Raw genomic sequence first — 15,059 nt, forward strand, 5'->3', positions numbered from 1 at the left:
CACGCACCGATATATATATATTTGAGTGTGTTTTTATTCCGCTGCAAAATGATTACTGTTGATATTATTACAAAACAAAATGGGCTAGGATGTTAAATTTTCCCTCAATTTTTATTTAGATCTACGAACACAATGAAGTATGAGGAGAGTAATTCAACGAGTTGCTTCTAGTTTTTACGGAAAAAAACTAAATTAGAAGAACTAAGAGATAAGTCTCCAAAATGTGTCATCACTATATATATCGCAGGAAAACAAAGCTGAACAAACAACAAAATATCGCATTTGGAACCATGTTCTCTACACGTAAAACCAACGTGATTATCTGCAATGTGAGCCTCCCAGCAGACCATGAAGACACATATAGAAGTACTCATTAAACCAAATGGTTAATACAGACAACAGATAAAATTCCACCACCGTAAGGCCATTGTGCAGGTCTGGAATTGTTCACTCAGGAGTTTCTTCGCTTGTTTACCTTGACATTCACGCAAGCACATGATCTGATCCTATAGGCGTACCACAACAACTGACGGTATGCATCACGCACACACCCCTGATTGTATCATAAGGTGTTCCAGTCTAGAGACAATCTAGATCAGGAAAAGACGGTTGACGCACAGCAAGCTTATGGAACCAGATTGTTGCAAAGCAGTTAATGTAAGGCCAAGCAAAGTCACCACTCAGTCGAAAATGTAATTCTAGGCCATTTAAGTAGGTAAGATTTCCAGAGGCAACTCGGGGAAGCCATCAGAAACAGATAATATAAACCCACCACCAATCTAGCAACCACCGGGCAGGTCAGATTCCAGAGTGACCGCTCCCTCATCCGATTCTTTTCTCAACCGCATCTGCTTTATGGCTTCACTGAAGAATGTGAGTCAGTATAGGAGACAACTGACGTCCACACAGAACGAGTTTGAGTTTTTTATGTTCAATAATGTTCCTATTGCCATCGTTCTGTGCAGAGAGAAGCAAGCATAGCATAATAGTTACCAATAAGCACGATTCCTAATAACTGCAATGTTTAGTGCAACTGTGTTTGCATAATTGCATTTCTGATCAGACTACCATTGACCAGTGTGCCACTGAAAGCTACACTCTCCCTCTCATTAAAACATGGATCAAATGCACACGCACATGAAAAATTCCGTAGCCATATTAACCAACCTTTGCGCTCGTAAATCTACATTTGAGATGAGTAATGCTATGAAGAAATTGAGACGATTTCTATGTGTACTACAACAATGTTAATAAATTGCCTAGTTTAAAGTCAAAGCACATTAAAAATCGAAAGCACTCTTTTACAGATTCACAAAAACTTAGAAATCTTACATGCATGATGCAGTGCATCTTCACAAAAGATTATTACCTACATACTGCGATACTGTAGCAAATGCAAAACCTGGAAAAAGATTTTGCAGCTCAACTTCTTTTGTTACGCTTGTTCGCGATCCTATAGACTTGTTTTTGAAAGTGTTACACAATACTTAAATTACATACATATCCTTTAAACATAATACACCACACCTTACATATAATAACAGTGCAAGAAAATAGCTCATCTTTTGTAAAGAAAACTCACAAACTGCCATCCTGCCACTAGTTATGTACTATGGTATTCACTCATCTAGATTCACTTAGGCATAAACAAAGCCATTTGGGACAAAGCCCCTCCTCCTATCATGGCAATGCAGTTTGCACAACAATTAACATCTAACAGAGTTCTGCCATCCACCAAACACGGATGTATTTCTAGAACACAAGAAAACATAAAATAATATTTACATCATTCTGCCAAATAAAAGTAAAATGACGACTTACATGATCTAGACAGCATAAATGCATAGTGTACCATTCGTACACAATGAATGCCTGCATCTTCAATAATAGCTGCTATTTTTTTTTTTATAAACCTACACCTACACGTGGTGTTTAACAAACATGCAGAAGATAGACAGAAAGTCTGCGTCAGCATTGTCCATTGGCTTGCTCTGTTACCAAAATCCTTCAGAGGTTTTGCCACCAGGTGGCTGAAAGTGTCGAGTCTGGGCATGACGTGGCTGGTTATCATCAGCCTGCTCACCTAGAGGAAAACGAAACACACCGAGTGAGTACCGACAGAATATCAGCACAGCAACTCGACACATGTTGGGAATAGACAAGCCATGTGCCACCAAAGGTACCTGCATGCAAGACCTAAAAGTAAACAATTATTGAACACTCACTAATGTTTACGAACAAAGTACACAAATAAATTGAAGGCTACAGTGTGCATACATGATTCAGTGCCATATTTCAAACACCTCTCCATTGATTGGGAATTCTATGTGCTTCATAAATTCTTATAAGATCTTGCTTATACACAATTGTCTCCCAATCTCAAACTAGTTATATACTGAGGAAGACATCGATCTATGCACACACAGGTGGATTTGACAACCCTGTACAACTATTATACTGCACAAACTACCCATAACACAGGATTTCTTGAGCTAAACTTAATGCAATACAATATTATAGTAATTCACTATGCACACAGCTCTTTTCTATAAAATGCATAGAATCAGATGCACGCACGTACACACGCACATACACATTTTCAACACACAAAGGCATAAATCATCACTGGCTATATTGTTTAATCACAGGCGTACACTCGGCATGCATAGAAGCGCAAGAAGAGCAGCTTTACGTCACTGCAGGTTACCACAAATTGCCAGACGATCTCCCACCGGGAGGCTGCGAAATTCGCTGCCCCGACGACTTCGTGATTTTCTGGTCGTCGATTTGTGAACCTGGTGGACAACAGGGTTAGTCATGAGTCGGTGCACCATGCAGTTAATACAAAAACCAAACAAGTGCCAGCAAAAATGAGAACAGAAGAATCCAGTTACCCAGTGTTATGATAGTGCAAAGAGTGATGATAGTGCAATGTGCCACACGTGAAGTGTAGATAATTGGAATAGTATTTGCATTATCATGATCATAAAGTTAAACTGGATTTTTTAACATTAAAAATAATATTAATCAGCTATTAATATTAGCATGACATCACAAGCGCATTACAAATGCCAGCAACCAAACCCATGTGAGATGTAATAGAATAATCCACGCCAGTTTTTTAGCAGAATTCTCATGAGATATGCTGGTAAGAAGTTCTTTTAGAAAAAAAATACCTTAACGACGAGTAGGAGTTAGAGACAATTAACATATTCTAGGTTAGTAATAAATTCTCAGCGTGTTTGGATTAGGTGTGCATTAGTTAGTACCCAAGCTGCAAACTAGCTGCTTTGCATGCTAGCTCAAAGCATGATTGGGTCATCGCTGATGACATCAAGCAGCGGTCATGCTCACGTCACCGCCCATCCCCAAAATGTGCACAAGCAGTTGCCATGCCTGCGAACTGAACTTTGTAATATCATCGACTGCTGTCAAGCATTAGGCTAGCACTGATCAGCCAAATATGTGGGACTAACGAACCATCATGGGCGGTTGTGCAGTGGACAAGGCACAGCATAGTTCAATGCAAAGTGGCAGAGAGTTGAGACAGCGAGGATGAGACAGAGTCGATTCTCCTCCACACAGAGGAGGGACGCGATTGCATGGCCCGACTAACCAGAGATGGAGAAGCCAGATTCATGCAGGTTGCGTCCTCCCGGCTGTGCGCGTCTAGCCTGGAACATTGAGTCACGATTCATTGTGATAGGGTTTTCAGCAAGTTGCATCCCCTTCTTGTCCTCCATCTTGATTTCGATGACTGGCCCATCATATGCCTCTCGATCAACTTTCTGTGGAGCGCGACTCTGTAAAGCAAGATGACATTATGCTATAAGGCGTCGACTTTACTCATATAAAATATTAAAATAACGTCAAACCTATTTCTTCATTCAATTCTAATTCTGAAAATTGGGGATTTACTGAAATAAGAATTTCATCATTTTGTAACTTTATTTATTCACTCATTTATTTATTTATATAAAAATGTTGTACTAAAATGCTAAACCCCCAAATCATGACATTTTTTCGATTTTCAAAAGCTCCTATACTATGTATGCACGCACATGAACGTGTATGCATGTATATTCGTGTATGTTTGCATATACATAGATGCTGATGTCGATATTGTAATGTATTCGTTGCGCCTCCACCTGTACGTTTTGTCTTGGGTTTTACACATGAGCAGAGGGAGTTACAGTATGGAAGGAATAAAGGGATGTGACAGTGTTAGATGTTGACCTTTTATCTACCGTGTTACTATCTCAACATCGATAGAGAACATTACAGATATAACCATAGACATTGCTACGCCAGCTTGCTTACCACATCACGAGTCTGAATCCTGTTGTAGACGTACTGAGAGTAGCAGGGTGTTGGGATGAAGCGCCCGACCCCGCGGGTGGCATGCAGTTGGCCATCCTCTAGAACCACCCTACCCTGACTGATGACAATCAGAGGCACACCGTGGCACTCCATGCCCTCAAAGATGTTGAAGTCAACCTGAAGTGTGTCAGAGCAATCGACATACCTTTATAGCTCATTATGCGTGAGACATATGAAAACGAGCATTAGCTTGTAACGCCGGTCATGTAGCATATGCGTCGTGGCTCACGTAATATGCGATACTTCTATTGCATCCATCTTCGACGCACTATATATCCTTCTACATTGAAATGCGATATTTTTTTCTTTATTACACTGTTGCAAACTCCTGATAAATACTCATCGTTCTGATCAAACATCCAAATGGCAACATACGTAACCGACAATAGCAAACACGCAGTGCAGTATTTGTGAAATGCTCTATAATATAATGAATTCATCATATGTGAACATTATTCTACTGCGTTAATTCTGTGTGGTATCGATGACAGCACGGCCACTCCGCCTACCTTCTGGTGGTGGGTGGCAGCTGAAATAGTGCGCGTCGCTGTCGGATCCCAGACGAGCACGTCTGCATCGGAGCCAACAGCAATGTGACCCTGAAAAATTCACAGATACTTAGCAGTGACATGTTATTTTTTAAATGTTCATGGAGATACAATAGCTATGGTAAACCTATGAATGGCTTAAATATAGGAGACTGACAGTCCTACAACAGTACACATCAAATACCAAATATAAGTACAGAATTAACTATAAACCATGTTCATCTATACTCTATAGGTTCCGTATTTTATCTGCAATTACGATCTGTAGCAGTCTGTGGAGCATGATAACACTTGACAGTATTGGGTTACTGTAGGAAGATCAGGAGTATTAACATTATATTTCGTTTAACTCAGAAGAGTCTGATAAGTCAACACTTCAAATATGTATATCGCCAAAAAAATCATACTATAGCACTCCAGCACAAATGGGCATACCTTGCGTGGATAGATGTTGAAGATTTTGGCAGCGTTGGTACTCGTCACTGCCACATAACGGCATGGGTCCATCTTGCCAGAGTGCTGAAAGAGGAACAGGGGCAATAGGCTGGTGTACCATGTACGACAACCAAACCAGATTTTGCTATCTGTTTTAATAATTCATAAATGTGCCACGCTTCATTTTCTTTAATACAATTAATTCGGTTGGCTTACACTTCAGAAAGCAATACAGAAGCAGTAAAAAAATTACCCAAGTCAGATTACATGTATTAATACGCCACGTGTGAACAGTAAAGGCATGAATATTTTATGCAAGCAACACGTCTTGTTCAATTCATTTACTTATCACCAATTATTTTGCTAGAATTTGTATATCGCAAGCAAAGCAAACCTGCCTGCCAGCATTATCAATACTTACCACACCCTTTTCCCAGATGACTGACATTCTGTCCTCCACACCATTGACCCCATTGGGTATCTTGGTGAAATCATCCTTGCCAAGTGCCTTCTGATCTGCGTTGAATGTACAATTGTCCGTTCCAGTGCATTCTAGATCGCCACTGAAATATACAGTCATCTGTGCTATCAGCTTACAGCACAAACATAATGCAATCTGACCCTCTGTCGAGTTTAAGAATTGTCTGCTTGCTGTATTGTTGTATTTTTGTTTCAATCCACTAAATAGTGTCATAAATAATAACGATGACAATGGATATCTACCTATTTTCATAACAACTATATTATTAGGAGCTTATTTAATCAGTCAGGATTGTGACAACAGTTTGGAATGTGCAAACTTGGCCATCTTTGTCTTAATGCATAAATGCTGATATATATATATATATATATATATATATATATATATATTTCAAGCAATGAGTTCAACTATTTCAATGATAATTTAAAGAGTCACTAATGGTTCTTTTCATACAAAAATTTGGAATGCAATTCTCTGCCTGAATTTTTAGGTCTTCAACTTAAGGAGGTCAGAACATTAGTAAATAAGTAACATTAACAGTAAACAGTAAGCTTGGCATGCTTTGCCCTAATGTGTGAAGACTGGGCCTATATATCAAGCACTGCATGACTTTACATACTTAAGGAATAATAATACGTCTATCTAATTCTGCACTGTTGACAATTAATAGAATAACTAACACTTTGTGTCCTTTATAAGTATATAACCCTACTGCTTGATAATATAGTAGTTTTCCCAATTTCATTGCTGGTTACATTACAAACAAAATATTTAAATGTTGTTAATCAACAACCAAACTAATAATTCAATCCGGATTTTACCCAGCAACAAGCCTATGAACAACACTGTGATCACTAGATAATGCTAGTAGGAGCAGCAAAGACATGTGTGCCCCCGTGCGTTTTTGCACGAGTAGCTAGCAGAGCATGCAAAAATGTGTGGTAAAGAAACATCAGCCCTTAGATTGGGCTGTTAAAAACTTACTGACAACATTATTTAAAGCACTACTAATGGTGTTTTCCACAAGAAAACGTGTAATGCTTATAAGAACTCATTTCAGAATTGGGGCTAACACTTTTAAGCCTCCACGAAATTTTGCATACAACCTTAAAAAACAATTACATAAATGGATACAAGGTAGGAACTGCTCCCATGCTTGCCATTATCTAGACTAGGATCTGCTATCATACAGTCAGATGAAACTATTCCTCATTCCCCAGCACCACTGTATAAATTTTCACTTATTATTGATCCCATGCTTTCACCCTGTTCACACATCAATACGACTGTCTCCTGCACACTGACTTACTTCGCTAGCAGATTCAATAGGTATTCGGGAGTAGTGGCATCCTTCAGCGGGGGCGCCATCACGTGCCCAGCGGCGTGGCGCCAGCACTTGTTGAAGTAGTGCGTGCCATCTGTACCCAGTGAGGCAGCGATTGGCTCTCCGAACACCACAGCACCTGCGAGTCAAGATGTTACTCGTGTCATCCATTTGTAATGCAGACATTTAACTTGGAAGATCCACTGCCTACCAGATGGAGAAGCGTCTATTTACTGTACTTGCATGAATTACGATGAGACATTATTGTTATTACTGATAAAGGTTTGTTCCCACATATTTAAGTACAACATTTAACAGCTTCAGTTTTGCAATACTTACAATGAACTACTTTCTATGACGTCACACATGTATAAAATAGTATATATGCAGGCCATTACATTCCAAAAACAATTTTGTATTCTAGTGGCTCTGTTTAGAAGTAATCAGCATTTATACGATAAATAATTCCCTTGCACTAGCACAACATATTTCCTAGTCTCTAACACTCTGGCCAAATAAAGATACAGATCAAGTAGACACCACACTGACTGATCAATGACCCTGATAGTAGTTACTCAATATGGCATAATTTTTAAAATAACAATTCTCTCTGTGGACTTATGTATCTGGGGTTTACGCTACCAACTTCAAAACATCGGTATACCTTATGTTACAGCAGGAGCGTCGTCTCAATAAAGTCCATAGGTAACCCTGTCTTACGATTGCATTCACAATTACAATATAGCAGAGGTGTCACGAGCTATCTATGACAGAGGTACTGCGTGGAAACACCTACCTCTCATGCGAGCACGTCTAACTGCATCTGCTGCACCCTTGCACATCACGTGCACGACGTACAAAGGACAGTTCACCTGGTCAGCTAGCATGATAGCACGGTGTGTAGCCTCCTCCTCTACCTGCAGATATCACATCTTATGTTAAAGACTATACACACAGAAGAAGAAAACAACAGACTACTAGAAGTACCAGACCTGATCACAGTCTGACATGATTGACCACAATATCAAGATTAATACACATATATGGAATACCAAACAATTATCCCTATCTGCAATTAATACAGCTCAATCTACACAGCTATAGTAACAGAATCAGTACAGCTTTATATATACAGGGATGGGAATGACAATTTGTGTTTCAGCTGAAAATAGCCGGGGTCCAGCGGGAAGGGGGGGTAGTGGGGCGGGGGGGACGGTCAGGTCCAGGGCGAAGCCTGGTCAGGGGGTTCAGAAAGTTTTTGGATTTTCACAACTTACAAGGCATAAAATCGCATTAGGAGACACATACAGAACAGAATTGTTACAGAGCATATTACAGTACACTGCAGGGAATATATCTTGCACTGTCATTATCATAACACCAGAATTAATAATCAATACAAAAATTTACTTACAAAGTTACATTCTGCAAACAAAATTATTTTAATGTACACTTCCACACTGTCCCCAAGGCTAACCTTTATATAATATAAGATGTTTATTGTCCAGGCAGTTTCAAATTTGTTTCTGGTCACTACAGTAGATATTTTATCATATTGAACAACTTTAGCGGCTTGTCCTGCTGCCAAGGCAAGTCTGTGAGCCCCACAGTGATCAGACATCAGGAAAGGAAACGCTTTATTTGCTACACAAAAAATTGCCCAAAAATCCTCCCTTGTGCGCACGATATAATATTCCTAACACCCTAGGAGCTAGGGCGCGATCGCGCGACATTATTTTTTTTATCGTTTTCAAAGGTCACCGAAAAAAGCAGCTCGCGACACCACCTTTTATGGTTATGTATATATGTATTATAAACAGAACTTCGTTGGCGAGAAGTGAAACAGTTCGTACTTCATAAAAGGGAGCCTCAAGGTCACGCGTGACGCGGCGGCCTTTGATGTACACGATCGATCGATCGCGTACTATATATATATAGGGCCTGCGTAGCACGCGCGGCACACATACACACACACACTTACAGCGTCAAATAAACGCACACACTGGCCAACGTCTGACAATCTCAAACAGTGAACTAAGCCGTGTCTATTATAAAGCGAACTATAGTCTATTGTAAAGCGAACTATATTACAATGTTATTAAATGAAGGTACTGTTGGACTGTAAAATGAAAATTTGTACATTCTAACCCCCCTAAAATTTTCTCTCACCGGATTTAGACGTTTCACAAAATCGACCCTGGGACTGTGAAATCCACAGATTTCCGCTGATCCGCGGAAGATTCCCATCCCTGTATATATATATATATATATATATATATATATATATATATATATATATATATATATATATATATATATATATTAGGGGTGCAACAGATACAACTTTTTAAGTTCCGGCCGGAACCGGAACCGGCCAGAACTTGAAAAAAGTTCCGGCCGGAACTACCTTGCCGGAACCGGAACTTTAGCTGAGAATAAACTTGGCAGTTTTGGCCCAGTATTGCGCAAACTGACTCGACCTGAACGAAATATCTTTCAGGCACATCACTTAGGCGAGTAGGACAATGCTCAAAGTTCTAATTACAGGATGGTTGTTACTGTTATGTGTATGAATCAGCTGCTTACAGTGCATAATTTGCATAATTCTGGCATCTTGCCGTATCCCTGGTTTTAGTCTATTATTTTCAACTAACGAACAAATGCGATTCCTGTGGCTCTAAGAGTATTTGATTTTAAAAGAAAATCGTATGAATCACCTAATATCAGGTTCAGTTCAGTTAGTTAGCCAATGTTCAAGTGGCAAGCATTTTTTGGGCAGAAAAGTATGAAGTTGCTAACACTATATTGTCAGCAAGTTCACTCTATTGACTCTCAACTACATTCAGTGACTAATCTTTCGATTTTGATGACGCTTGTAGCAGAAATAAAATTAGGAAAAAGTTCCGGTTCCGGCCGACTGTTTCTGAAGGGTTCCGACCGGAACCGGAACTCTGAAAAATTGGGGATCCGGCCAGATAGTTCCGGTGCACCCCTAATATATATATATATACACACACACACATATCATACATGTTATCACCTCCTCAGGTCGTGCCATTAGATGTCCCTCTGGCCCTGTAATTCCCAAGGCAAGTAGCTTCTTACAGTTCTCATCGATCACATCACCGTTCTCTGCGTGTACTTGTACGATGGCACCGAGGCTCTTACAGGTCTTAAGGACGTCGAGAATTTCGTCATCACGCAGCATGAACAGGTCCTTATATGCCATAAACACCTTGAACGAATTGATACCTGAAGCAACAGAAAAGATAATGCATGGCAGCACCAGTTTCCACGAAAAATTTCCACCCCAGACAATTACCTAACAACACTGAAGATGTAAACACTGCAAACATTTCTTATATATGGCTCTAACTGAAATAAAAACACCGTAAAATCACGATGCGCAATATGATCGCACAATAATAGTCTCTCCGTACCTTTCTCTTTGCAGAGTATCGGTAGTTCTTCCTTTACTTTGTCATTCCACCACGTGAGTCCCATGTGAAAAGAGAAGTCACAGCAAACTTTGGCACCAGCTTTGTCCATCCATTTGTTGTAAGCATCCAGAGGTAGTACACCCTTGCCATCCAGCACGAAGTCCACTATGAATGGCAAAACAATACACTAGCATTACATATAATTAAATTCATCAGCATTTATATACGCACGCATAATTACAACATACCTACTACATGTAAATGTATGTAACGACATACATATGTCATGCACAACAGCTATTTTAAAATTGTAAAAAATAAAAACATGTTGACATAAAGTAGGTTTCATCTATTAGCAGACATATTACTGATTACTCCAGTATAAGAATTACCACAATTTTGTGCTTTTATGGGAATAAGAAAGTATAAAATGGAGCCACATTCTTCAATGCTGCGATAATTGCCTTGTAATCGGTGCCCCCAAAAAGTGTCTCTCACTGAGTGATGTAACATCCTTACTTCTTCATACAAGTTACCATTAACAAAGTTAAGTGACAGAGCCTCGTAAGAAACAAGTGGCATCGTCATGTAATCATAATGGTCAGGAAGATAGTTTGAAAGCCTTTCTTTAACAGTGAGCAGATAACACAACAGGTGGCTTAACACAATAGCTTGCAAAATTACTAAAAGTATCAGTTTACTTTAATAAGAAATTGGCAAGCATTTAATTGGGTTAAAGCTTGCTACAAACGTTTCTATAACCTTTGTGCGTAAGTATTCAGAGATAATATAAAAAAACCAAAGATCGAAACAACATCATCTGTACAGTCACAGTAACTGTAATTGGCCTTTCTCTACTCACAGTTGCTATGGAAACTGCCATCTTACATAGAAGGCAGTAACTCTGTGTACATACTGTTAAGTAATATGGGAAACTCTCATTGATTTTAGCCATCACCTCTGTTCCTTCTCCCACAGTTATTGGATTTGCACTTTTTGTCAAATTTTGTAATCAAAATGCAGAAATTAACACGATAGTGATAGTTGTATGATAGTTTAATATTTATATGGTACAATAGTTCATTCCTATAGGTAAGGTAAGAAGAATAGCATTTTCACATGATCCATTATACAGTTTTACTGATACCTTTTCATCAAAAGGTAGCCTGTTTCTATGACAACAGCGAAAAGCTGGCTAGGCACACTTGTTAACAGTGTAACATAAGTGCACAAAGCAGCACAATATATCGCAGGCGCATAAGGATGAAGTTATTTATTTGATGCTATAATGAGCTGGGTTAAAACAATATTATACACAATTTTATATTGCTGGATAAAGGCTCACTTGCAATGTTATACTAATACGCAGCCATAAAGTCGTACAGGTCACATTGACCTCTGCACATGTGTTACTTAGAGTAAAGATTACTTAATACTTACTGATCATGGTGGTTCCTCCAGCCAAAGCTGCCCGGGTGCCATGGTAGAAGTCATCTACAGCGACTGTGCCACCGAACGGCAGCTCCATATGCGTGTGTGTGTCAATTCCACCTGGGAAGCAACAAACGCGGTTAAGGAAAACAAAGAGCAAACCAACGTCACATTGAAAGGGTGAAATCAATGTAAGTACGGATCAAATCAGCTTAAATTAGTCTGCTATATATATATACATATATAGCAATTTATAAATTTTTAGACAATTTACTTTGTTTGATTCCTATAATGCTAACCACCTTTTAAAACATCAGTAACTGTACCATAAATGACAAGATCGACTAGTTACCCCAACTGGGTGACATAAACGTGTTCGAATGCCGCTTACTTCATACATGGAAATCTACATACATGTATGTGATAGAATATTCTTATTGGGATGAATAAAATTATTCTGGATCCGCACCCCGCCCCTCACCGCCCATTGTTCAACATTTCCTAGGCACATCTCTGAAGGAAGGATTTTGTTAAATAATGGTTTATATGTACATTGCAGGCAGCAAAGCACCCTTTAGCACACAGACCAACTGCAAATTCGAGATAAAAACACATTGTTATAATTTCCTGCAGGCAACAAAGGACCCTCTAGGTGGTGCTGGGCCCTAGGCAGCCGTTTAGTCTGCCTATGCCACCAGCAGGTATTGTATTACCACAGGTATATATACCACAAAGAACAGCAGCTCTATGCATACCTGGCATAACCATCTTGCCAGTGGCATCAATGGTTCTTGTTCCTCCTGGGATGACCAGATCCTTTCCAAGTTGTCTGCAATGGAAAAAGAATCAACACATTCCAACATGTAAACAAGCCACTGACATTCATTCTGGAGTCATTTCACGTACGAGAATTGGAATTTCGCCGAGTCATGACCTCCAAATGTATGATGATAAGGTTTTAGAAATTTGTAATAATATATTAATATACAGGTCAGCGTTTTATCACATTTGGACACTATTCTTTTCCCACACACATGTAAGCATGAACACAAACACACACATAAACGTTCATAATATAGGTCCAGTTGAATTCTTTGTTAACACTCACCTGAATTTTTTTTAATACATAGTTAAGTTATTCAAAACACACACCTCAATTCCTCTCTTATAATTATACACAGTTAATGAAAACTGATACTGAAGTTACATAGTTGGCACTACATTAGCTGCATCTATTTTAGTGGCTATAAAAAATATCCACTATCATACTAATAATAGAAATCCAAAGCAGAAACGACTGCGGACATATATGCTGCAGAAAAGTTTAATTCTGTATAATTTTATTGTAACATCGTTTTTGGTACAAATGGTAGTATAAGCTGTTGGTAATGTAACGTAAAGACCTTAACCATATGTTTATACACAAAAAAAGATTACTTACTTGATGTATCCATCTTCAATGTAGACATCAGCATCGAACATACGATCATGGTTAACTACTTTCCCTCCCTTCAACAGAATCCTGTTCTGTGCACTCTGCAACAAAAATAAATAACATCACCATACACGTTTACTGTTATCAATTACAATAATTTGAACTGATGTAAACTACTTATAGCTTTAAGTCGGGGAATGGATATCACAATGACAGTGTTTTCTTTATGGCTGTGTTCTTCTATTGTACAATCATAAACGTGACAACGTGACAAGGAACAATTTATATTGTTGACCCTTTTGAATAAAATACTCAGGTTTTACCAATATCTCGTCACTCATTAGTGGTTAGCCTCTTTGATAACACACTAAATGCTAATAAATATCACCAGGGATAAACACTGTATGAAGTCCTCACTCAACCAGTCACCTACCACCTTCAGTTTTTTTGCATATATTTACTCATCAGCAGCAACACATGGTGATGTAGCTAGTAATTTTGATATGCATGATCTAGAACAACACAGCAGCAGCGAAGCAAGACCGCCGGCAATAAAATGTGCATGCTTCATGAATATTTATACGTAAAGTGTGACTGCCACGTGGGTTGCAGAAGTGCGAACCCCTATTACCACCAAAACTAATCATGGACTACACACCGACACAGACGGTTCGGCTGCACAGAATTTTAGCTAAGGCATATTACTATCCTAATGTGAGATTGAAGAAAAGCATTAAAGTGGATAAACCTCGCAGCTAGATGCATATATACTAGCTCTAGTAGTAGTAACTATAGCCCGCGTACAGTTGCCGCGGGCTATAGTTACTAGAGCTACATATATACAAGAGCTAATAAACACCTAAAATAAAACCAAAAATAAGGTATTTATTAGCTCTTGATATATATACCTACTGTGAGCTCGCCTATGTTGCAAAAATTACTTGTTTACTTATTTGTATTGCTACTTTCACAACATTTCTTCATAAAATCTAAACAAATGTTATGAAAGTAGCACCACAGGAAAAAGTGTTTGTAAAACACATCCGGTACACACCGGCGCGAAACTTGTGCTGCATTAACAGTTCTTTTCTGTGATAACACATGTTATACATTATTGTTCGATGCTTACTCGGTACGAAATTGTGAAATTTGTTTAAATCACATATATGCAATCAGGAAACAAATATAGTGTTTTCGTTCCAGGAACTATTTGTGCTAGCGCAAGGCTACTATTTAGCGTTCTCTGACACTTCGCTCAACATAATTTAACGCGTCCGACGAGGTAATTCAAAATAGCCACCTTCAGAGTACATTTCTGGCTCAATGTGACAATGAGAACATTTCGTGATGTTTGCATATTGTAAGTATGCTCACAGTAGGTGTATATATAGGCTTTTTATTGCGAGGTTTATCCACTTAACTTTAATCCCGAATGACCATCTAATCCAATTCAACTAGTATAATACCGAGTAATTTAGACAATTTTCAATATCTCTACACACCAACACCTCACATTCCACAGGGTTCCACAGCAATGGTGGATGAAAAACCAGGACGGTTATAAATTTATGCGATACCCAGTCTC

At 38.8% G+C, this 15,059-nt stretch overlaps 1 protein-coding gene across 6 annotated transcripts in view; it reads right to left on the reverse strand.

Annotated features, from left to right (window-relative positions):
• Positions 1-85: 85 nt before the first annotated feature.
• Positions 86-15,059, reverse strand: part of LOC106820997 (dihydropyrimidinase-like) — a 50,467-nt gene continuing 35,493 nt past the window's right edge. For 5 of the 6 annotated variants that reach the window (XM_014825622.1, XM_014825617.1, XM_014825619.1 and 2 more), the window contains exons 2-15: positions 13,481-13,575; positions 12,795-12,868; positions 12,049-12,159; positions 10,609-10,773; positions 10,209-10,420; positions 7,965-8,085; positions 7,154-7,307; positions 5,785-5,926; positions 5,364-5,447; positions 4,890-4,979; positions 4,321-4,497; positions 3,617-3,803; positions 2,708-2,795; positions 1,996-2,083 (exon numbers count right to left, since the gene is read on the reverse strand). In XM_014825622.1, the coding sequence (XP_014681108.1) occupies positions 2,080-2,083; positions 2,708-2,795; positions 3,617-3,803; positions 4,321-4,497; positions 4,890-4,979; positions 5,364-5,447; positions 5,785-5,926; positions 7,154-7,307; positions 7,965-8,085; positions 10,209-10,420; positions 10,609-10,773; positions 12,049-12,159; positions 12,795-12,868; positions 13,481-13,575 (1,704 nt within the window). In that variant the 3' untranslated portion in view covers positions 1,996-2,079. Of the gene's footprint in view, positions 2,084-2,707; positions 2,796-3,616; positions 3,804-4,320; positions 4,498-4,889; positions 4,980-5,363; positions 5,448-5,784; positions 5,927-7,153; positions 7,308-7,964; positions 8,086-10,208; positions 10,421-10,608; positions 10,774-12,048; positions 12,160-12,794; positions 12,869-13,480; positions 13,576-15,059 lie in introns of all 6 variants that reach the window. The other variant, XM_014825618.1, reaches the window with a different exon arrangement.

Source organism: Priapulus caudatus, unplaced genomic scaffold (genome assembly GCF_000485595.1).
Source record: "Priapulus caudatus unplaced genomic scaffold, Priapulus_caudatus-5.0.1 Scaffold55, whole genome shotgun sequence".
Classification (NCBI taxonomy): Eukaryota; Metazoa; Priapulida; class Priapulimorpha; order Priapulimorphida; family Priapulidae; genus Priapulus; species Priapulus caudatus.